Genomic DNA, 26904 nt, shown 5'->3' on the forward strand with positions numbered 1-26904 from the left:
TAATAGATAACTAATGAAAACACTGATATTCATGTCCTTTAAATTTAGACAAAAAAGGAAATTTGTAGCTAGAAAAAAGCTAAGGAATTATTAAAGCAAGCGGTCTGGAGAATGATATCTGATAGTAAAATTACTAGCACTAATTACTGGAAGTACGACTTGTAATCAATTGTGACTAGTAACCAGACGTAGTCATCGAAAAATGTGGAATTTATAACCAGACATGTTATAAGTACTGCATTCATAGCATGGTAATAAAGCCAAGAATTCCATAATATGCATCAGTAGTATGGTGGCCAAAGGTGCAGCAAAAAGTGCTATTATCAAACCAAACAAGGTGCAAAGACTTGCTTGCCTTACAACCACAGGTGCTCTGAAGAGCACACCAGTAGCAGCCATGGAGTATAAAGAAGGAGGCGAGAATAGGATATTATACTCGTAGAATGCGAGAAAACCTGAGCAAGTTAATAGTTAGATCAGGACATAGTAAAATCATAAATTAAGTCAGAAATACCTAATGGATGATGATTTCTGACCGTATGGTACCTAGATAAAGGCCTTAAATACATTTCCAAGTGCGTATTTGCCATGAGAGAGAGGGCACAGAGGCAACGCATGACCCAGACTGTAGGGTTATAAACAGATGAGTTTTAAACTTCAGAAGGGTCGGGTGTAGGAATATTCAGTAGTGGTGGAAATTTAAACATTTCTATACCACTAAGAGAATGTACTTCTTTATTCCTGGAAGATATTTATGCAATCTTGTACTGTGCAAGAGAAATTAATGTTACAAAACAACGAGGGCTTTCGAACTGGAACTGGAAGCGGATCAATATATGCACATATAGATAGAGCTCGTAGAAACCCTAAGGTGCACTGGTATTAAATATTTGTTTCATCATAACTATATCATCATAACTGATGAAAATAAATAAAAATGCTTTAATATTGTTAACAGTTATCACTAACAGAGAAAAAAAATTAAACATAGGCATGTAATAATGTCAGCAATTTATAATATCTAAATATCCTTATAATTTGTATGTGATACATAGATTTGCAGATTTTCTTGCTTGACTTAGCAAAAAGGCTTATTTACTGCTCCTGTTTATGTAAAAAAATATTTTCAACCTGGTCATTAACTTTTTTATCCTTTTGTTCAGACTAGCCTCATCGACTTATTATCTTTTGTCACTTTATTGAATCGGCAATTAAGAGTAGTTAGAATGGGTAATTAAGTTGCCTAACCTTGACAACGGCGCTGTACATGGTTTCAAGTTAATTATATATTTATGTAAAATTATAGTTTGTTTCTGGGTTATTGTTTATATGTAAGGAATTTTAACAATATTCTGATAAACAACGACGATCAAATCCACTTTTTACACTTCACAAATTTTCTATCAAATTAAAAAAAAAACAATTAAAAATATGAATTAATGGAATAATCATTTAAGAAAGTGCATTAAACATACCAAGAATTGGTAGATACTGAATAATCTATTGTTTCTTCTATAAAGGCGTTTTCTGGAAACTACGTATGGAAATTAAAAGTTAAAATCTAAATAAAAAATTATAAATATAGAGATATAAAAGATTTAGATAAGGACTGAACTAGTCTAAAGGTAGGGGTAACGTAACTAAAACTACCCAAAAACAATGCGAGAAAATAATCAGAATCCTAAATAATGTTAAAATTAAAATCGTCAAAGAACGATACAAATATTTGAAGAAATCAAAAGGCAATATTGTATTAGTCAGTATAGTCCAGTCGTGATCTGTCGAAGAGCAGAGCATAATGGACATTTTCCATAGGAGTCTGTTTTTTTTGCTGGAATCACTTCAGAATGTATCGTATATCAATAATCAGTCATGTACAGAGTTTCCGCCAGTCGCAAACCCTGTACATGATTTTTTATTAAACAAAATCTGAAAAAATATTTCACCTACAAAAAAAATTATGGATGGTAAAAATTTTCGTTTTTCAATTTTCCAAAATATTTGACTAGCTAGAAATTGGAAATGTAATGTTTATTATTTAAAAAATAATAAAAATAATAAAAGAAACCGTTTCGAAAGAAAAGTACTAAGGCGAATCTATGGAGCAGTTAATGACAATGGTGTGTGGAGAGGACGATAAAACTTTGAACTTTATAGAATATACCTGATATCGTACAACATATTAAGATAGGACGTCTAGCTAGAAAAACTCATTTACTCACGTTTTAATTGTGTTTTCTCTGTAAATGACTTTAGTTGTTCTGATTAAATTTTTCGAATTCCTCTGTTACGCAATAAATCGATAACATCCTCCAGCTGTATTCTATCAAAGGCTATCCGTAGGTCTACAAAACACAGAAATGCTGGTTTATTGTACTCGATAGGCTTTTCCGATTTGTTTTTACCATTTACTTGGTTAGTTATCATTTTAGTCACCAATTTCAGAATTTTGTTTAAAAGATTAATGCTTCTGTAATTAGAAGGATTTTGTTCATCTCTTTTCAAACATAGGCAAGGTTATACTTCAACTCCAACTATTTGGGATACTGTTCTGGATTCTGGACTAGTACTTTACTGACTTCCTTTTGTAAATAAATATATTCCACGATCCTACTTCCACGATCTTTAAATAAATCTGTTTATTTGGTATTTTGTCCATGTAGTTATACATACATGTGTAGTTGTTGCCATCTCATTGACTTCTTTGGGTTGAATTCTTATTATTCTCCATATTTGCTTCTGTGCCCCATAAAAGTCGTTCTCTAACCACTTTGAGCATTTTTCTCAGTGCTTCCGCTATATCTTATTTACTGCTTCCTCTGTCCTAATCTTCTAAATCTCTCTGCACTTCCTGTTTAAACCATAGTTTTTTTATTATATTTATTTTTGCCTTTTGACTGTTCATTTCCCTAAAGCTTCTATAGCTGAAATATCAATAGTTTTTTGTAAATGTGTTCAGTATTCATCTGTAGTGTTCCTATTTGTTATTGACGAAGATTTTCTTATTTCCTTTTCCATTCTTTTCTGGTACGGGGTGCGTGTCCACACATTCCATAAAGACTCAAGTTATATTTTTCGTCTGTTGAGTAATTTTATATATTTTTGTTGTTATCGTTTTTATTCTGATTTTACTAATAATAACTTGTTGTCGCTTCCTACGTTCACTGAGTTTAAGGCTATGGCTTCAATTATTTGCTGCGATAGTATGTTTCTATTGGTGACAATATAATCTATTGCCGATTTTTGCCCTTTACTGTTTTCAAATGTACATTTTTATTGGGGCTTATTGTCGAAGAATATATTATTAATTCTTAGACTTTTTAACGAAAATATATTTAATATAAGATCTCCATTATCATTCAAACAATCTTCATTAACCATTTGTTTGGTCCATGGAATAAATCCTGTCGAATACGGGCATTAAAATCGCAGAGTTCCCTGTGAAAATTAGTTTTTTCATTATCTGGTTTTACTGTGGTATTTTTCGTCACCACGAGCGTGTTGGTGGACGTATGGTCAGCCGCTCGCTTCGAATTATACGTTGCTATGCTGCTATCCCTTGCCCCACCACTCTAGATTAGGCTAGTTTGTTAATTTGACTCGTTTGTTAAATGTTTTTGTTTTATTTAGTCTGAAGTTAATTATATATTAAATTTCTTATACAAACAAATCTGTTATATTTGTTTTAGGTTAGATTTTGATTCAAGTCACAGTTTTTTATTCTCTTGTCAACGTTTTTCGTAAATAAAGGCAGATTGTCCTATTATTTACAAAACATTAATTAAACAAATACCTACTAAATCTTCGAGAGGCTGACCAAGGTTGAATTTATAATTTATTTGCACGGTTTTTTAATGAGTTCTTCAACACAAGAAGTAGAAGAACAACTGGTTAGAACATTTTTTTCAACGGAAACTGAACTGTAGATTGAAGATAGTATCAAGTCAATAATGATTGGATACAGAGTAGATAAACGAGCAATGTTTGCGAAATAAATCCTTGACTTTGTGCAGAGTCGGATTTAGATGTCATTGTCATTCAACATTAAAAATTTAATTGGGAAGTAAATAAATGAGGCCTTTAAAACCTAGAACTCTCCCGAGAAATCGGGTGTAATTTTGTAAAAATACATAATTATTATACGTAATGCAAATGAGTGCAAAAAATCGAATTGGCTAAGAATAGAATTCTAAAAATTAGTATATTGCCAACAAAAGTGTTTGTTTCGTTTTTCATTATATCAGTATAGAAAATAATTCGACCTAGGGCTATATAATCAATCGGTAATTTACATAATCTTTCTTGGAAATATTTTTTAATTATACTGACACTTTGTGTTTTGCTCCAGTACGTTGTCAAGTCTTATACAGAAAATGCATGTAAGATAGACATCCGAATTCAAAGGAATCATCTCGGGATAATCGAACTAATATTAACCATTGTGTGTCAGAGAGAAAGAAACCAAAACAGATACTAGAAGAAAAGAAACCATATAAGACTACGAAAAACAATATTAGAAATACCATTCACTGATTTCATGAAACTGAAAGTTTTCAATGCAATATTTGGAAAAATACTCGAATGACTGCACAATGGTAAATATTTTAGATTTATATGTAAAAAAGCCCAAGTAAATCGCTGTTTATTAATTGAAAATGATAATGGTATCCTCCGCCAACCCTCTCTATCCAAAGCATCGTCTTCTTTAGTGTTTTCATTTCATAATCTGCTTGGTCTACTCGGTTATATTCTTCCTGCTGGTTTCCATTGAAATACTTATCGGCTATCGCTCGTCTGGTCTTCTTGATACATATTCAAACCGCTTTAAGGATCGTGTTTGTATTCGGCCCAATGCTGTTTCTTCTTTATAATCTTTATATTTTTGGTATTCATGCACTTCTTATATAATTCATTTTTAAGTTTAAGAGTCTTCTGTTTAGATCTCCAGATCTCAAGAGTTCACGCTTCTATCATAGCTCAAAACTGATTCCATCATTGTTATATCCACTCTTTTGTTATTAATTTTTATTTGAGTTTTATTTATTTGAATTATATTTATGTCATCGTTAACCAGCACTTGCAATCGAGCGTCACTGTTTATCTGATAGTCTACACACTTATCTGTAATTTGGAACATTTTCGTCATGAATGCTAAATCATATGAATCCCGAGCTAACACCAATTGATCGTCTGCAAAACTGATTGAAAATATCGTATTACTATTATACACAGGCATTCCACTGTATCTCATCTGTAAATCTTACCTCAATACCTTTGTGACATTAATAAGTTGTGAAAGTGGTAATCCTTTTTTTTTTTATTTTTATGGTCTTGTTGCTATAAATTTCGATAATCTTATCAGTCAAATAGATTACGTGACAATGAATAGAAGATACAGGAATGTTATTACTAAGGTTTTTGCCGCACCTGGAGCAGACATAGGATAGAATCACAATCCCTTAGTTGCTAATATTAATCTCGCTACAGCCAAAAGAAATAACCAGAAGGCATCAATAAACATTGGGCAATTAAAAAACACCAATACAAGAGAAGCATATACAGGAGAAATAAACATACGGCAACTGTGGATGATGTTGAAAAGTTATGAACCACCATAAAATAATCATTTGATGATGTGAATAACACTTTTCTTTTCCAAAATAAAACAACTACCAAAAATGAGTGGATGACAAAAAACAAACACTTATAATGATGGAAATATTAGAGATGATGGAACAACGCAGGGATTATAAGATCAGGCAGGACCAAGTAGGGTACCGAAATATTCAAACAAAATTTGTAAAGAAATTATAACGGCTAAAGAGATCTGGATGACCACACTTTGCACCGAAACTGAAAACCCCGGCGACAGCTTTAATCTTCACTAGAAAATAAAGGTAATTGCTGAGATATTCAACAAAAAATAAATTACTGGTATACATAATGACCAAGGTGAATTAATAATGGACCCTCAAGATATACTTAATACCTTGAAAATGCTTAAATAGCTAATTTGTTTAACGATCATAGAACACAAAAGACACCTCAGTTGGAAGACTATTTTCATGGCCCAAGTATTTTGAAAGCTGACGTTGTACAGGCTATCAAACTATTAAAAAAAAAAACAAAGCCCCAGGACCCGATGATAGATATATTTATGCAGAAACAATTAAGTTACTGAAGAAAATCTAGACGTCATTGTGGAGCTCTTTGACGATATCTACGATAAAGGCCAGATTCCAAAAGATTGGCTTCGCTCGACATTTATCGCCCTACCCAAAACACCACACGAAATTCTGCAAGAACCACCAGCTAATAAATCTATCAGCAACTTTTTAAAATTTTTCTTGAGAATACTACACACAAGATTACTTAAGAGATGTGAAGAGGTCAGTGGCTGCAGTCAGTTTGGTTTCAAAAGTGGACTTGGAAAGAGAGGGCCGATCTTTAGTATGCAAACTTAAATACAGACTTGTTTAGATCAAAGAAAGAATGTTTTTCTCTGTTTCACCGGTTATTAGAAAGCATTCTATCACGTAAAACGAACTAATGATAAAATATTTAAAAGAGTTGGGATTGGATGCTAAGGATATAAGAGTTATCGCTAATCTGTATTTGAACCAGAGAGCACCAGTATTTCTTCAAGGCTATGTTGTATACAATGCCATTTAAATGATTTAACTCTTGCAAGTGAAGCTTTGGGTTTGAAAATAAATATTACCAAGACTAAAGCAATGATTATAGTTGGAGAATAAATCGGACAAGTCAGGCAGTCTAAATTCTTGGGTTGTCTGCTAAATGTTAGTTGGGACTCTGAAACTGAAAGAGGAGAGTAAAACAAGCCAGAAATGATTTTTTAAAACTTCGTTTTCTGACTGATCGCAAGTTGGATTTCAACCTAAGATACAAGATGCTAAAATGTTACGTTCGGCCTGTTCTCTTGTACGGAATGGAAGCATGGACTTTTAATGCCTGATCCATTAACAAAGTTTTTGAAATGTGGTGACTGCGCCAAATGCTTAGAATATCATGGAAGGACCGAGTCAGAAATTTTGATTATGTTAAAAGTAATAAGACTGCATATTTAGGGCACTGCATTTACAAGGAGAACAATACACTTTTCAACAACTAGTACTAGAAGGAAAGGTAGAGGGTAAGAGAGATCTAGGACATAAAAAGATGTCATGTCTGCATAATATTGCCAATGGACAGGAAGAATGCACAGTTGTGAAATTCTTATATATATATATATATATATATATATATATATATATATATATATATATATATATATATATATATGTATGTACAAAAATATACATATATGTAGTACATATTACTATAGCCGATTCAAATGTGTCCTGAATACTAAGCAAGTTTTTAGTCATTTATTTTCTTAGTCCGTCCCTGTTCATTTGTAAATATTTATTTAATAAATACCCAGGAAAAGTAATAAAATTTATTTGATTTGATATTTATTTTTATGCACAGTGTGATTTGTTTTGTTACAAAGTTTAATCTTATCACATACATCCCTGACTTGCTGTCTGAAGAGCATTGGGTGAAACTTTGAAATGTGTTTTAATAACATATTATTTTCAATTTAATTGGTAAAATTATAGGCCGATTAATGTTAATAAGCAATTTGTTATCCTACAAACACATTATTTTTATTGTAATTTATTTGATATACGCAGTTCTTTTCAAGCTTAGAAACGTTTCCAAATATAAATGTAAATTCAAGAAATTAAACCTATTATTTATTACATATTTCACAAATTTGTTGTTGTTTATAAATCGGTTCGTATTTGACTCAAGAATTAAGACGCAATAAATTTTAACGTACCTAGTAACTCTAGTCTGAAACTTAAAATTTGTCGATAATTGTAAAAGTCTAAAAAGAAATACTCATTTCTTTTGTGAAGTGAACTCATTTAGCCATAACTTTCATTATAAAAGTGAATCAACTCTATAATTCTCATTATAATCCACATTATTTCTTAAATAAAGAAACTGAATCTGCTAAGAATGAAAATCTAAATAAAGACAAGTTAACAGCGGAGCAATTAAAACAAAACATCAATTACAATCTAGAAAGATGTCAAAAAAATTTTTAGATTGATGTACTAAATTGTGCAAGCAGCAGCTCTTTTGAGTAGCTGCTCGAATGATTACCAACCTCCATAACACAGATGGCATTTAAAGAAGAAAAAGAAACTACTAAATATAGAGTGAAGTAAGCCACAAATCACTTTCATAGTGAAGTAAATGTACTTCACGTAATATGTACTAAAACTGTATAAATTGTGAACTGATGCAATTTAAGAGATTAAATCATGATTTCGAAATATTCAACACTAATTTTAACTTTATTTGAAAACATTGCGATAAGACATGTGCAGAACTTATGACGAATTAAAATATAAATAATTAGTGATAACCCAAAAAAGAGTTTGGTTAAAAAACCTTTAAATGTTGATGAACTTATGATGAATATTCTTGCCACAGCTTTTGGATAGTTTTGAACTTTCGCAGCTGACGAACAAAGATCAAAGACATCAGCTTCAAGCCAAAGGATGTACAGCTACAAAATTTCAGGCCATTTTGAACTCTGCAATTAATCTTCCTGATAGTCTTCCTAAATTGAAGTTGCTCGTGCCGGATAAATATATAAACAAAAAATCGGAGGCCATTTGTAAGCACATTGCTGATTGGAAAAAGCCTAAAACACCACTCAACCTTACATATTGAGTCCCTCACAAAAAAACTTCGGAAGTGATGATCAAAGATGATTGACACTAAAAGTGAAGTTTCTTTTCACAAAAAATTTCTCACCGGGGTTATAATACTACACTAAATCAAGCAGCAAGTATTTTTGCAATAACAAACCATATTTTTAAGGACAAAAAAGAATCCCAACGACATCAAGGACAATAAAATTGATTTATAATCTGAACACGAATAATTTCATATAAACATATCAAAGTTTTATAATTCCATGTTAAGTTTTTCTCTGAAATCACGTTAAATCCGACGCAAAAGTCTCACAACTATTATACGAGGCATTCTAAAGTGTCTAAAAATATTATATGAACGATAGATGATAAAAACGATAAAATCGTAACAAAAAATCACTGGAAACAGTAACACACTTTCTTGATAGTTCTGGGTTACAAACAAGAAAGTTAGAATAATAGAATCTAATAGTGACGCAAACACGTGAAACGCCAACGGTACTTTAGACTTGAACAAAAATAAATAGGAATATAAGAAAATGCTTAAAATAAATCTTACAGAATACGTCCAAAATATTTACAACCATAAGGACTAAAAATCTATAACAAAGAGCAAATTGACTCAAAGTAATTAATATACTTATAGTAAGTTCATCAAACTACCAGACAGCAATACAGATTGCAGATTGATTTATATTGATATTTGAAGCAACCAACAACATGTAGTTGTCTAGATTGGCATGCAAATATTTCTGATTGAAGATTTCCCATATAAAATTCTAAATAATCTTCTTCTTAGTGTGTCTAATCCATTAAGGACATTGACGATCATCAGGCCCCTTTTATTCTGTCTGCAGCAGTTCTGAAGAGTTTTATTGTTGTTTTTCCACGCCACTCCTTTAAATCATTTCTTAGTATGTGACCAAGTAGCTTATTTTTCTTTTGTTTGAATTTTGGTTTCGAACACTTAGAAATCTTCGGTTATCTAAGTTTTGCTTTTATTCTCAGATGGCGCCTGTAGTGTCTGTATGAAGTTATGTTATTATTACTTCCTATGACAAAAAAAAATTTTGATTTCACATTCACGACTTTTACCTAGTCGCTCTGATGAGTCTTACTAAGACGAAATGCGTCATTATAAGCGAATTATAGAGGCACTGTACGTGAAATCAAATCTTAACTGTCTTTTCATCTGTTCATATTGTTAAGTATTTCTTTTTTTTTTCATCTTTCTTTAGGTTTACGTATTTTGTCCATGATATTTTTCAAATTCTTCGATAACACCGTATCCCAAAGCTAGCAAGTATTTTTTCAGTTTTATCCAGTATTTGTCCAGGCTTCAACTACATACAACAGGACAGCTGTAGCTTTAATTTCTATTTCCATTTTTCCATTGCATAAAACTGCTTTCATCTTAGTATGTGAAAGCACGTATGGCCTTCTCAATGCGTCGTTTTATTTTAAGACTACTATCCCATTCTTCGTTTAGCTCACATCTCAGGTAATTATATCTGGATCCTTTCTCTAATGCTTCTCCTTTAATCTGGTTCTTACGGACAACCAGGATATGCGTTCTTTCACGTCTTCTAGTGCCTCTTTTAACACCTCTTCTGAGCACATATTAAAAGGTAAAGAGAACATTACATATCCTTGTCGTACTCCTCAACTTATCGGTATCTCTTAGGATTTTTGTTGGTTCAGTCGTATTATGGCTCTGATATCGGTATAAAATGGTAATGATTCTCACATCGTGATCATCTATGTTTGACTTCCGTAATTCGTATGCAAGCCTTTTGTGCTGTATTTGGTCGAAGGCTTTCTCAAAGTCAACTAGGCATATAAATACGTTATAGTTGAGGTCTCAACATCTCTGCATCATTTTATGAGTCTGTATAGAAAATAATGCCTCACTAGTGCCAAAGTTTTTTCTAAATCGCAGTTCGTTTTCTGTTATTCTGGTTACGAAGTTATGAAGTTATTATAATCGATAAACCTAAAAATTAAGCAAATCCAATGTTGAAATACTAATTGAACACTTGCTAGTCGGGGCCCATCCCGAACGACAAATTAAGTGAAATAAAAATCTAAAGTAAAATTAGATCATATCTTGCAAGAATAATTATTATTAAAATGAAAATAAAGCATGTATTTTTACTGTACCCTAGTTAGTTTTTAATATTGATAAACATTTATTATGGAACTTTGATTGTGTTTTAAACTATAAAGATATTATTAATTTATTTTGTTATTATTTGCTTAGAATGTAGAATACTTAAATGTTAGCATTTTGTTGCTAAAGCTTTAGAGCAAAGCCTTGCTTATTGTTAACACATTCAACTTGCATCCATCTTTAGGTTACCAATACTTCAAACGAGGCGCAAATATCTCTGATACATGACTTGGTTGTAAGACTTTGGCTGCAAGCTGAATTTTCAGCAAAAAACACATTTGATCGGCCTATTAACTGTATTGAAAAATTTCAGGCCTCATCCCCATAATTTAGTTGGTAGAGAAGGCTGTAAGAGGGGAGTTTGCACTTTAGAAATACCGACTGATACAATGACTGTACATTTTTCGAATTTGGGTATACAGTGCGTTAAGAAAAAAGACATTGAACACGCCCTGAGGGTTCGCGAGGAAATCAGGGTCGATCCTTTTCGAAGTAAGTTTGCAAACATGTGTTTTAATGTTTTGTTTGTTGTAGTTGTCATTAGTTCTTAGTGTTTGTTGTGTTTGGTGCTGGCTAACTGTCTGTAAATAGCTGTCACTGGTGTTATATCAAAAAGAAGGATTAGATCGTTAAATTTAGAGTTATCTGTTAATTAAATAATGTCTTAAGAGGGAAAATATAATGCATATTTACATTATTATACTCACTGGTACTAGAAACGAGTACCTCTATAATTCATGATAGAAATGTCCAAATTTTCTAATTCGCTTTTTAGATCTGTTTGAAATATTTTAGTTTTGATCAGTAAATGCTATCAAAATTAAAAATATTCCTGATATTGTAATAAAATCTCAACAATATTAAAGTTAGCATCCTGCTCTTTCTTCGCTGTTACAAATAGGTTATGCACTTTCAAAGGTTTTCACAATAGCATGTCTGTTAAGATGAAAAATGTTTATTATAAGTGTTTGTTTTTTTGTGTGAATTAGTGCTAGTTTCAAGATGTTTTTAATCGCAGAAACTATTTCTATCTATTGTGCAACGTGAATGTGCACGTTTACGGAAACGGAAATTCCACTTGAAAAAAGTTCCCAGAGAAAAACTGCTCGTTCTGGAGACAGCTTTGTAGTGTCTTCAGCACAAATGCATCCTCACTTAACTGCTGTAAAGATTAGAAACAATCTTCCACATGTAAGGAACGTAAACTTAGTGAATGAATGCTGACTACTAGTTGGTGATTGCAATGTCGAAAACCCTTACAGGACCTAAACTTAGCAACTTAGGCAGCTTCTACAGTGAAATTCAGGCGGCTGGAGATGTGTTGTTTATCGATGAATCAAGGTTTTGTCTACTAGGATCGCTAAGGAGTCTAGAGAAAGTGGTAAACGATATTCCATGTAAATTTTTAGATGTAGAGTAACTTTTTTCAAATAGGTTCAGTTATGTGTGATGTAGACTAGAGTATCTTTGGAGGTACATAAAGTACTGTATATTTTCCTATATGATATTTGCAAGCAATCTGCAAGCTTATGTTGTTCCATATTTACCATTTATTCCTGCTCACTCAATGTGGATCTTTAAGAGGAATGGAAAACAATTACACAGGAGGAAGTTTTTAACTTTATTGAGAGTATACCTAGAATCATCATCATGCAACCTCTTCTGTCCACTGCTGAACATAGGTATCTCCCATTTTTCGTTACTCTTCACGGTTCTGTGCGTCTTGTTGCCATTTCTTGGATATTCGTTTAATGTCGTCCATCCAGCGTGTTGGTGGTCGTCGTCTGCTGCGTTTGTCCTCTCTTGGGCGTCAGTCAATTAGATTTCTGATCCATCTTGTGTCTTGCTATGTGACCTGCCCAATTCCATTTCAGCTTGGCTATAAGTTCGACAACATCAGAGATACCTGTTCTTTTCCTTAGGTCTAGTTTGCTTATTTTATCTTTTTTGTCATCTTTCCATGCGCCTTTGTGCCACATGCCTTTTTAGTGCTGTTGTTTTTGTGAGAGTTTCTGCTCCGTATGTCATAATAGGAAGAACGCATTGGTCAAATGTCCGTTCCGTTTCATAGCTATCGGGATGTTGCTCTTAAAGATGTCTCTTAGTGAATCATATGCCGCCCAAGCAAGTGTTTTTCATCGTTGAAATTCACAGGTCTGATTATCCTTGTTTGTTCTGATTTCATGACTGAGATATATGTACTTTTCTGTCAATTATACCACTTGCTTTTGGATGGTTAGGTGTTCGCTGGGGACCAAATTTGTCATGAATTTGATCTTACCGATGTTCATTTTTAGACCTATTGTTGAGCTAGAATCATCATCAGTTAGTACTCAAATTTATCCATTGCTGGACGTAAGCATCCCTTGAATTTTGTGCTTTGTATCCAGTTTGCGTCTGTACGTCGAAAATCGTTGGTTCTTGTTGGAGGCCGCTTCTAGAGGTATTTTCTCTGGGGCTTCACTTCTTGATAATCCACTTATTATTGTCCATTCTTGCAGCATTTCCTGTCCAATTCCACTTTATGGTAGTTATTATTTCCACAGTATCTACTATTCCAATGTTTCTTCGGATTTCTTTATTTGAAACCCGATCTACTAGAGATAGACCCAGCTTTGATCTTTATATTGCATACTGTGTGGTTCTTATCTTATTGACAGTTACCTTATTGATTAACATAAAAGGAAGGTAAGATGTTACTTAGTAAAAACAAGTATTTACTACTGTTTTTTTGTTTTTGATAGTCATTGTATGTCTTAAAAATGTTTTTTGTGTCGATGTTTACATGGCATTGTCTTGAAATAAAAAATTTCTGAACACGTCTCACAAAAACGTATTGTAAATACCTTTACCAAACACTGTCAGTCATTGACAAAATTAAAAATAACAAAAAAAGCAAATCTATACGATTTTATCAAAACAAAAAATTTACGACTTTTATCTAAAAAGTATAGGGGTATCGTTTGTTGTGCCGGTGAGAATATATTATAACTAATTTATTAATAATTAGCATAATTTAATTTTTTCTTCTTTTTCTCTCTCTCATTTATGCTTATTTTGGTAGATTTCCTATTAATTTACCACAAACTCATGTCAGTTTGATAAAAGCATACTTGTAGGATATATAGTGCAAGGTTAGATTAGGTTATAGTTGTAAAAATATTTAAAAATAAAGGATACAGGGTACGCCAAATCGCTAGCTTTCTTTGATTACGTCTAAACTATGGAGTAGGTATATAAAACATGTTTGAAACAAAACTGATTTAAAAAACACAACTTTGGTTCATTCAGTTATTCTGACTAACTTTGTATAATCTAAAATAATTTTAAATTAAAGACGTCTTTGATATAGTTACATTAGTTTTGTTTGGAACATTTTTTTATATACTAGATAGTTTAGCCGTAATCAAAGAAAGCCAGAGGGTTGGCACACCCTTTATAAAAACACTACAGCTCGACTTTTACGTAGCTACGAAAATATATATGAAATATGCTTATCAAAGATATATGTACCATATAAGATTTCTATTAGGCGAAGACCAATCAATATTAATGAGGAACAATAAAATTTATTTGCAAAGATTATTAGATAATTCTTAGAAGTAATGTTTGCTATAAAAATTTACATTACATTGTAAACGCAAAACGATATAAGCACGACGTTGGGTGCAAACTTGCAATAGAATAACAGTGACTAGATCATATAACAAGATTACTTAAAATCGAAAGTAATGAATGAAAAAACAAATAAGTATATAAAAAACTGTTGTGATGCCCTCATGGCATAAAACTTTAAAGCTGATTCACAAATTACTAATTTAAAAAAACGCGTAATAGTGCAATATTACAATAAAAAATAGAAATAATACAAAGAAAATAAGTCGGGAAGGTATGTAGAAAAAATAGAGGTCAGAATTTGATGGGGGTGGTAATTACTTAATTTATTGCAAAAATCTTGGACTGCTACAATACTCTTTTTGAAACGTCACTGGTACATCATGAAAACTTTACAGTGGACATGGTTTCATTAGAAGCTTCTCAATATTGGTTTCTAGGAACAGTCAAGCTGAGTTTCTCTTTTCCTTTACTGATCCTATCGTTAAAGGTGTACAATGGTCTGCAACCACAGAATAAAAGGCTGGTTTATTTCTTTGATCATATTTTGGACTTACTGAAACTCTTCACAGTACAAAATCAAATAGTTTGTGAATAATTGCCGAATTCGCCGCTTTAAAGGCCCTAACAAACCACGAAATTATAATCTGTCTGGTACAGCTCTTCTACAATTATTATCCTTCGGAGTCGACGTAAAGAAAATCTTTAAGGTAGAAGTTTCAACATGGCGTGATGAGCAGTTGGTGGTTATGAGAGTTGAACTGAAAGTTGAAAGACTGTTAGACCATGGAAGCTGTGGATTAATGGATTAATGCTTTGACTGCCTTTTCAAGTATTTGAATTATATTGTTTGACATCGCATTGAAGGTAGCTATGGTTAGTACCTCCTCATGCACATATTTCTTCGTGTTTGTTTTCAAGGATTTTTTAACATTCTCAGTTTTGATTATTGAGCTCCTAATTGCTCGCAATATGGCTGAAGGTGATGTTTCTTTTGCTGAGTTTTAAAATATAGACGATATTGATAAGAACAATATACCAATTCTTGTGTACTTTTGAGGAATTGTTGTTGTGTTGCACAACGAAGATGTTAACGAGTTCATTGGGTTGATATTTGTGTCATACACTTTTTTTATATACAAAACGATCTTGCTACCGAAATAATTCTGATTGCTTTGAAAATTGACACTATTCCGATGATTTTCGAAATTAACTCCCTTTTGCCTCTGCAGCTTCATTTAAATAATTCAGATTAGACAGAGACGTAGCCAAAAGGTTATTTTAACAGTATATAATATTTTAATAACGAAAATTTATGAGTAAACTTCATTTCTTCTTCTTTTAGTGCCGACTGCACTAATGAAGGTTAACTAAATTCATCTCTTCGGCTTTTCTTAAAAGTGTCTACTAGGACACGTTTTCCTTCAATTTTACACTTCATAATCAACTGCAACAACTTGTATTTATTATTTTTTAAGTATGTGTCTCAAAAATGCTGTCTTTCTCCTCTTTAATGGTGATAATAAGTTCTCTGTCTCTTCCCATTCTATGCAACACTGTTTCTTTCGTAATATGATCTGTCCATGGGTATTTTTAAAAGTTTCTTAAAAGCAACATCTCCAAAGCTTCCAACTTTCTCATGAAGTCCACACTGACACCAGACACTATTTCAATATCTTTATTTTTTATCTGAATCCTTTTTATGACTTTATCCTTCTTACTAATAACTATGGTTTTTGTTTTCTTTGTTTATTGGTAAACGAAACTGTTCCCAGGCCTTTCCCATTTTCAACGATAATGACTGTATCTAATCTAATAACCTAATCTAATAACTCTTAGAATAAAGCCTCTTTATTCCCAATAAATCCAAAGCTGATGAGATTTTCACGACAATTTGCTCTCCTTAATAGATATGTATTAAAAATATGCATACAATACATCGAAATGTTATAAATATGAAGTGATATATAATCTATGTGGGCCAATAAAAACAAATGTAGAAATCCAGTTCTATTGTAGCCTGACTTTTTACAAAGTGAGCAAGGTAAATAAATAAAGCTTGGGTCGAGTTGCAATGTAAATGTTTATAGAAACTCATAAAAATAGGGAAATTTGTGTGTTTTGCATAAATTACACTTTGCAATTATCATTTTGTGAGCGTTTAGCATAAATAAATGTAGTTCGTAACTCTCTCTCATTACCAAATAAAGTGTAGATATTATTTCATAGATTTAATTATTTTTAGAAAGATTCTAAAGGTTTTAATGGATAGGTGAAGTATAAAAGCAAGCTACATGAGAAAGACGAAAAGAAATTAACTAAAAAAGTAAAGTGCAACCGATAATTATAAAATATATTTATGTAGAAGAGTTATTTTTTCCCTCTTAATTCAATATACCTATATATATAAACCTGTATTATCTCAAACACCTGCAATATGTTACGTGTAATGATTATTTGTCAAATGTTACTAACATTGTTAATTAACAACCCAAATTTTGATAAACTAGAGATCTTTATGCTTAGTAATAATTATCTATCAAACTTCATACACCTGCTTTGTACATAAAATATTAAATCCTCTAATTGTTGTATTATAAGATCTACTGTGTTGGTCGTTTATTACTATTAAGATTAATAGGTTATTTCACATTATTTGAGCATTTCTGCCGGTTATATTTGATGAAGTATTTACTATAAGTGATAATATTATGCCTATGAAACACAACTCTTTGCCAGTCTCTAACTATAAAGTCAACTTTTGCATTTAAACGAAAATTGTCAGGTTGATATAAGTGAACTATTTATAATAAAGTGAAGTTATAACAAGACCAATATGTTAAATAAACTGATTCGTTCCGAATAAGTTTAAATTCATTTACTCATATATCATTTTATATGTATAATTTCAAACTTTCATCTACATTTAGATGTTTATAATAATTGTAAATTTGATCGAGATTCCAGAGTGATTTTAAACTAATTCGTTGACTATTTAAGAATCTATAGGTCCAACGATGTTGATATAAAAAAATTACTATACTTCATTCAATATCAAAATAAGCTCGAGGTAAACAGTTTCAGACACGTGATAGGTAGGTGTTACGAACATGCTTTCGGCATGGTCCATATAACGGTTGCAACTCTAAAAAGGCATCAAGAACATTCGCGATGCATCGAGTAAGAGAAAGAACAACAGGTCACGTAGGCGAATTAGAGGTGGGACAACTCCCGAACATTCTCGAACTTAATACTTTTGGTATATATATGACGCGATGTTAGAAGTAGAGTTAGTGGATAAGAGAATACCGAACTGTAAACTATAAATAAATATATTTATATAAATTCGAGCCGCTCGTTTTATTTAATCTCGCTACAGTTGGTGTCCGGTGTGAGATTTTGAAAATAAATTCAGCAGTGACTTTAGAAAAAGACTTTTGGACTTTTGAAGAGTATTGTTCGTCGGGAACATCCGCGTAGTTCGGCAGTGATCTTTGTACAAAAGAACATTTAAAAAGTACGTGTGTGCCTGACCAAAGATGCTGCTAGTAGAACTTTCAGTAAAACAGTTGCGTGAGCAAATCGTGTCATCGCAGGTTGTCATTCGTTAGCACTTAATTTCTAACCGATCAAACGGTTTTCTAAACGAAGTATAGTAGCTGCTAGGAAGTGATTTTGTCAGCATATTGATATAGGAAATATGACATACACACAAAATTTGTTCCTTTCTTTCCGCGATGGTATTTTCATGTAGAGTCATCTCATCCCAATTTTCCTTGTAGATGGCTATTTAGAGGTGTACATTTGAAAGTGGCTTTAAATATTTGGCCTGTGTTTTTCTTTAGAGGTATAAAGTTTTAAGTTGGTAACACTCTATCTAGTCGTCTATTTTTACAACTCACAGCTGATCTGTGTTCAGTATTGTTGGTCCACGAATAGACGGACGCCTGAATAACGCTTGCAAATTATTGTTCAGAATTACCTCGAAAAAAATGGTTCCGTTCGTGAATATCATAACCCGTTTCAAAACATTGAAAAACATCCTCTGCGACGTACCAAAGAAGCAAGAGTTCATTCTTCATCGTACACAATTGGATCTGTGTCCCTCTACAGAAGATTTTGTGGAAATATACTGGTTTACAGACGATTTCACAAGAAATTTTTGATCCGCGCTGAAGCTTTTGATCGATGTCGACAGGAATTTTACAATCAATGATGGACGCTATAAACGTTTGCTGAATTGAACCGCCTTGATCTGAGAGAGTTGTAGAATTACCAAGATGGCACTGATTTACTGAAGGAAACATTCGCTGAGCCCATAATGCCTTCAAAAGGAGAATCGGTGACCTTTATATTTCTGTATTTTCATATGGTCCTTCCGACCTTGATTGTCCCCGTAGATTATTTTTATGTGGCTGTAAGTATTTATGATGATGATTGAAATATTATTGAAACTTTTTAAGGTATACGAGCATCCTCAAAGACGAAGTTCTACTGTATTGTGAAACATACTTAAAAACATGAAGAAGAAACGGAAGTAGAATTATCTTACTAAACAATTATCGTCTGTTTGAGAACTGAAATCGCTGAAATTTTAAAAATGATTTTTAGATATTTATTGGTAACTTTTTTTTTCATGTCAATTCAATGTCAATTCCATCAGCTACTATTATTATAGGTTATTAGGGGGGATAATATATTTGTGTAGCGTGTTGAATAAATGACTTATTACTAATTAAAGTTTGCTTCATTGTCTTCGCCAAGAGTCGCTTAGTATAACCAAACGACCGCGGCACCTTTTTTGCTAATAAAAATTTTTTATCTCCTGCTGGATTCGAATTCAGTACCTCTTACATTTTTGACGCTCTTACTAATGTGGCACTGAAACGTTATTGTTAACTCTGTATATCCAAGATATATACTTCAGTCTATATCTTTATTTCAGTCGAATGTTGTCATCAGATTATTCCAGATCTGCTCTACATCTCCCATTTATTTCAAAATACTTCTATAGATAACTCTGAAACCATAGAAAAGTGCAAAGGAATGGCCATAAAAACAAAGAAAAAATAAAGGCAACAGAGATAGAATTTCTTAAAAGTTGTACATTCACGAGGAGGTGCAGAATAATTGAAGCAAAAATTAGTAAACGTATCAATATGAACTCCAGTACAATCTATCATACAGGAGAAAATGACCACTCGAGATATGTCATAAGAGCAAATATAAAATAATGGATAAACAAAATTATAGAATGGAGTCCAATAGGAAAAGGAAGACAGAAAAATCTCAAAAAACATTTAGAGTTGAAGTAGACGAGGCAAAGAAAAGAAGAAACCTGCATGTCGTAAATTGACAAGATACAAAAGGCTGGGTAGTTGAAGAAAGGAATAGGGTCAAAACTATTGAAATTCTTATTAGTAGTTTCTCATTGGTCATTTAATTTCGTCCAAAAGGACTCAATAATTGATGGTATCTGCTCTCGGTTGTTGATTGACTAATAGTGATATCTATTATATATCGTGTACTTATATCCATGTATTTTTTATTGGTAAATTCGAGGCTGAATCCTTTAATTTCTTCTGCTGCTCTTGAGATGCAGACTTTGCAGATGCAGAGGCGCATGCAGACTTTCCAGGTTATCTTTTAGCTATATTAATATTTCTTCGTCAATACTTATAGGTTGATTACGGGCTCTGAATAAATATTGAATAGTAATGGGAACAGTACACAACCCTGTCGTATGTCTCTTTTTATTTTTATAAATTCTGCTAATTGATGTCCTACCTCGTTCTATATATTATTCGATCAAAATATCAGAAAATGTATTGTTTAGAAGAAACGTACCTTGTTAGCAAGAGTCTGAAATGCAGTACTGGGCAGAGTGGAGAAATTCGTGTATCTCGGTAGTAATATCAATGAGAGATGGGATCCAATCGTAGAATAAAAGCTGAATATAACGTACCCAGCAACGTTTGTAAAAATGAGAAACGTCCTTTGCCAGCACGATCTTAGTATTAGTTAAAATGGCACATTGTTATATATTTCTAGTACTACTATATGGAGTAGGAGCGTGCACCATATGCTTAAACGCTTGGAAGCCTTTGAGATGATACATTGGATTGACCACTATTAAAGATAAGCTGCAATAGCTGCAATACTTTCGTCACATTATGAGGCATCTTGAAAAATATGATCTTTTGCATGTCCTCATACAGGGAAAGATCCAAGGTAAACGTGATTCTGGCATTAAGACAACGGTCCAGAAAATAAAACCATAATAGCGAATGTGATAGCCAACACGATATCCAACGATGGTTAATGGTCATGGAACTAGAAAAAGAAGCTGAATCGGTGAAATGCCGATTTGAAATAAATAATAACTAATCGAAACGCTTTAAGAGGTTTTTTGCAGTTAATAAAATAGAAGAAGCAAACAGATAAAATCTGATACAATGAAGAATCTAAATAACTAAACAATATTTAATAACTTCTGGTAGGAATCAACGGTGAACGTCTCCGAGTCGTTAGGTGCTATCTCCCATAAAACGCCCGACAACTCGAATGTCTACTACTATAAGTCAACTTCAACTATAAGTCTTTATAAAAAGACGTGACAGATCAAACCTAAAGGGCTATCGTGCAAAAACGCTTCTTAATGTTGTGTCGGAAAGGAAATTGGTAAACTAAAGTATTGACAAAAAATTAAAGACGTCTTAGAGAAAATAGTAAAAGTTTTAAACTTAAAACTTAAATATCAAACCATTCTACAAAATGTTAAGAAATGGAATAAGATAATATAATCTGCCAGCTAGAATGAACCAATGTCCCCCATCTTAATTGTATCAGGATGTTGTCGAGAAGTGGTTGATGAGCGTACTTCTTAATACAATGCCGAAATGAGCACAATGATACAAGAATTAGAATCTGTGTTGGATTTTCATATCTGGTGCATATTATAATATGTCTTACGTCCATCGGAATACAGGGGAGTTAAGGAATGCGCGTACTTGACCGAACAGGTGAGAAACGGAACGCATCACGACGATCGGAAATTTAATGTTTTCGAGTATTCAAAAGAACCAGCGCGAACTTTCCGGAAACGAAGCATAGGGAAATTCTCCGGAAACTCAGAATAGAATATTTTCTCGAATAGTAGATTCGACCCATAGAGTTTCTAACTGTTGTATTTTGTTTTGCGAGATCAGTTTTTACAATAAATAAAAGTTTTTGATATTTTTCGTAATTAATTCTGAGATTTCCGCGTTTTGTTTTTCAAAATTTCATGCACCCATTTATTACGACTCCTGTTTGGAACTTTATTTTGTTGTTTCTATTCCTCACACTACAAATTAACTAAAATAATTTTTGAATCCATCTTCCACGAAATATGAAAATTCACTGACTGAGCTGACGGGATTTTACCGCGTTACTTCGTTCAAATTCAGAGCGGTAGCGGTGCGTTCTGCTGTGGTCCGGTTCGGTGAAGGACGCGCCTACCTTAAGACAAAGACCATAGGGCCCTATCATACGAGCGCTAATGTCGTCGCGTTAGCTACGCCGCGGTAGCGTCGGCCCAACCGAACAATGGCACTACCACGGAGTAAATTATACAAACGGCAATGTCGTTCATAATATAATACTATGGTATTGCCATAAGTAGTTGAAAAGACCATTTTAATAAACATGTTGGAATAAAATGCATGACAACACCAGTGAATAGTAGGTCCCAAAATAGATATAGGTAGCCTAAGATACGGCATATATGTTTTTAATAACTGTCATGTTGAATTATTTAGTTTGCATTTTGACCACAAAAATTTATTTTAATTCTAAATATTCAGGTTTTTCTAAGGCGATCAATGATGTATATTTGTGTTTGCGTGGACACACTGTAGACACAGTGTCCTTGATAGATATACAGCTTTGTTTATTTAAAACTACCTTTATAATGGAGTTGAAACACAACCAATAATACGTATGATAAAATGCGCTCTACCATTATCTCAAAGTCAGAGATTTAATTAGTAGGTACTAATATTTTTCATAAAATCGGTCATAAAATGTTATGGTCTAGCAAAGAAATACCTGCCTGTAATAAATAGTGTAGTAAAAACAGAATCTGAACGAGTAAACAGTTTTTTACCTGTAAGCTAGTAGTTAGGCAAATAAACTGCATTCCTGTAATGTAGAATAATTTTCTGTTAGAATAACAAAGTTGTGCGTACAACGTGTATGTTTATCCTTTAAGTAATCAAAAATGTTGTAAGATGTAATTTACTCGAACAATTTATTTTATTTATTGTATTTTCTACTTTGGTATGCTTGTCAGTAAAAATAAACAATTTGTAGTCAATCAAGTTTAGGGTTTCCAAAAGAAGTTTCAGGTGTAAATGACATTCTTTAATTGAAAAAAAAATTGGTTATATATTCATTTCAATCATGGCTTCCTCGTCACCAATATTTCCATCACACATTTCATTTCTTCATGTCTTAATTGTATTAATCATCTTATTGTACAATATGTCTTAATCTGTTTAAGCTTTTAACCACTATTAAAGCGTGTTTCAGGAACTTTCTTCAAATAGGACCATTCTGTTTGAGGAGACTATGAAAAAAAGTAATAAAACAAAATTAATTTAAATCGATTTTAAATTTTTACAGTTAATAATTTAGCGGTTTCTAATAGTTTTCTTATTAAGATGTTAAGGCAGAAGTCATATAGTTAAAATATATTTAACCCTTAAGTACTAATTTCTTCTTGACTGGCTTTACAACTCGGGGTAAGTCTTCGCCGTATCAACTATAGTCCTCCATCTTCTACGATCTTGCGCTTTCATTTCCCATTGTTGTACCCCAATCCTAGATAAATCAGTTTTAACATTATCCTTCCATCTTTTTCTGGAACGGACTACTTATCTTCTACCGTCTGGTCTCTCAAAAAACTCTGTTTTTAGCAGTTTGACTTCCTCTGATCTTACCACATGACCTGCCTCATCTTATCCGGTTAGCTTTTATATCATTGACGATGTATTCAGTACCATACAAATTCAGCATTGCGGCGTCTTCTCTAATCTCCTGTCAATTTGTCTTTGAGGGACAACAATGCAAATCTAACACCAGTTCGTTAAAGTTAGAAACACTTATTACCTTCAAACGCAGATTCGAGTCGTGATCGCCCTCTATAGCAAAATATTCATCACATTCTGGTTGTATATCGCTGTTATCACTGTCAGCCTCTTCAAACCACTTTAGGCGAGCGTCTTTAAAATTCTTGTCGCCGTATTTTAGTTGCTTTGGACAACGGGTCCCTCATCCATTGTGTGCAAATACATCCAAAAGTAACGTTGATGTTGATACTCTGACCGCGTCTAGTAGACCTGCTGCTTAAATTCAAACATATGGCAAACGACGCGTCCCGTCTATATCGACACGTACTGAAATTACATGAACAACACATGCTGAGATTTGATGGAGTAGGAAGATATTCTATATCCAGCGGTGTGATACCGTCTGTGAGACGGGGTAGTACTCAAATGTGTACATGCTATGTGGAATATAAAGAAGAAATCGAATTTTGAATTTTTCTTTATTGGCTGCTAAAATGAACAAATTTTTTCGTATCGTTCCTTGTTTTCTTGTTATGTTAGGTAACTACTAGTCATGTTTATTTTGTCATTAGATTACGTGTAGAAGAACTATATAATGGCGATTTTTGGTTGTTTTCTTCATCGTATTTGCGTGTTTTTCTCGTGGTCAAATTAGTTTGATTCGTTAGCTGATTTTACTTATATATACTAAAGTGACACACAAATAAATCAAAGAAAAGATCTTATTACTGACTTTAGTATTAGGAATAAGAAGTGATTTAAAAACCACTTCAGATTAAGAGAGTTTTATACCGTGCACTGGAATAAATGTTTCAATATTTTTAAATGAGAAAATAGTCGCTTAATTTTTTTAATACTAATTTAGCAATTTAAAGATGTGAGAAAGAGTTTTAATGTAAGAATAGCTGGTTTCAAATGCAGTAGCGAGAATTTCTTGGAACAGTAATGCCTAACATAACAAACAGTGGCGTTACACAAAATAGTTACGATCTACAATATGTCAAATTTTTAAAGATAGTTGAAGAATGTTTTAAAAAATAATATTAGATTCTATTTGGCAACAGTTTTGTATATTTGAAACAACACGTACTCGTTGATAAAAATTGTTTTAACTTTAAAATCGGTATTATTACTCAAATAACTTGGATATTAGATGAAAAAAACTTTTGTGAGTACATCATATCATAACGTTATATGACACTTTCAGTGAGATCCATTGTCGTCGTCACTGGAATCATTTAACACAATCAGTAACTCTTCAGTAATTACATCTATGCCAAGTTCATTTTCCAAGAACTTATATTCGGCCTTGACAACATGTTCACATACTTTCTTCCAGTTATCTAAGATATTTTAGCAAATTCCTGTTACACTAACACTTCTATAGCTCTTAACGTAATATTAACATTGTTTTGCAATTCCATGTTTTATTGGAGCACAATCCACTTCTATAAGGTTTAAGTCTGAATTATATAAAGGAATATTTTTAAGGAAATATAACCACATTCTTGCAGTAACTTGTCAAATTTATCTTGAATATGATCTTGTTTGTATCGTTGGATGATTTCACCCAGTTACGGTTTTAACATTGATGTTACAAATTGGTGTTCCTACCGACAAATTGGGAATTAACTGTTCTTTCAACCATTTTTCGTAATTTTCTGCATTCATGTCATCATGATAATCTCCCGACTTGGCACCTGATGTAAAAATCAAAAGAGCATTCGGTATGAAACAATCTGTCCACCACCATGTATGATCACCACTACCACTATCATCTGATCGGCTGTTCATCGTAGTGTGTTCTGCGTGTAGATAAGTTTCATTAACATATACAATGCACAAAGGTTTACCTTCAAAATAAAAAGAAAAAATTTAATTTATAGTTTAAGAGAGAAATACAATATTTTGCGGTTCCAAATATAAAATATTCTTCTCAAATTGTTTAATATTGCAACGCTGCTGCAAAATTGCTTCTATTGTCTATATTAAATATTTCGTTCAACTGCTCGTCACTGCATTTCAAACCAGCTGTACTTGTCGATCTGATCAAAAAAGTTTATGGTATAAAAATAAAGATAAGTATGGTGAAAACCATACTTATCGGTTCCAAAGATATGGCCAAAATAAGTTGCTTTTCTTCGTTTAACTTTTGTCAATAGTCCCTTATCTTTAATCATTCTTTCCAACACTCGATCATTTGATACTCCCTTGATCTATGGTATTTTCAATAACGTAACATGGTTCTTGCCTTTAACGTTCATCACTCAACTCCATACAACAGTTTAGACAGTAAGTAGCATATAATGTCACGCCATCTTATAGTCAGACTCAGGTTTCTATTGCAAAATAATGCTTTCATTTAAAGTACGTACTGGCTATTTCGAATATAATTTTGTTTATTATAATTTATTATGTATTAACATTTACCGTTTAGCCAGCATCCCAACTACTTCTGTCTACGTCCTGATTTATCGTACGTACATCTACACTAGATACTTACAAAATAAAATTGGTTTAAAAATTAATATACGATGTCAGATAGACGGATGAAATATTGCCAAACCATGACAAATGATATTGCACAGAACCCGGATTACCTTTAACATGTTTGTTCGACGAAGCGACTTTGTTTTTGGATAGTCAGATTCGTCGTTAAAATGATAGATACTGGTTTAATAAAAATCCCATCTTATTTTAGGAAATTCATACGCAAATATGAATGAGACTCAAGATAGCGCTGGCAATCAACGATATAATGACAAACTATCCTCAAAACTTAATAATACAGAGTGGCTACCAAGATTTCCTGACTTAATTCCATTAGATTTTGATGGCTTTACTTAAAATTGAAACCCCAATTGACACAACCAGATTCAATTGAACTACTACACCAAATAAGTTACTCATAATGTCGTAGTATTGATCAAGAGATGTTATAAAAAGGTAGAAAAGAACAAATCATTGCATTGCTACCAAGAAGTTAATGGATAACATTTTGAATAAGTTTTACATTGAAATAAGTTCTTCTTCATTCCATGCTTTTCAGAGGAGTTCTTTTTTCTTTCCGGTTTTATGTCGTTCCCATTTTGTTCTTCATTTTTTTATATTCTCATTCATCTTGTAATATCTTTCATTCTTGTGAGACATCTCATTTCGCTAGCTTGGATTTTAGATTTATCTATTTGCGTCAAAATAAGATTTAGGCTCTAATGACTCTGTAATTTTTTTTACTTGCAATTGATTTCGTATCTTCAATTAATAATTTAGTTAT

The 26904-nt window shown here is 32.5% G+C and overlaps 1 protein-coding gene across 6 annotated transcripts in view; it reads left to right on the plus strand.

The window, feature by feature from the left end:
* Window positions 1-26904, plus strand: part of LOC140437680 (embryonic polarity protein dorsal-like) — a 107540-nt gene that overhangs the window by 54541 nt on the left and 26095 nt on the right. Inside the window, exon 5 of one of the 6 annotated variants that reach the window (XM_072527332.1) lies at window positions 11219-11397. The exons of the other annotated variants lie outside the window; for them this stretch is intronic. Coding sequence (XP_072383433.1) covers window positions 11219-11397 — 179 coding nt within the window. The remainder of the gene's footprint in view (window positions 1-11218; window positions 11398-26904) is intronic. 6 annotated transcript variants of the gene reach the window in all.

Source organism: Diabrotica undecimpunctata, chromosome 3 (genome assembly GCF_040954645.1).
Source record: "Diabrotica undecimpunctata isolate CICGRU chromosome 3, icDiaUnde3, whole genome shotgun sequence".
In the NCBI taxonomy this organism is placed as follows: Eukaryota; Metazoa; Arthropoda; class Insecta; order Coleoptera; family Chrysomelidae; genus Diabrotica; species Diabrotica undecimpunctata.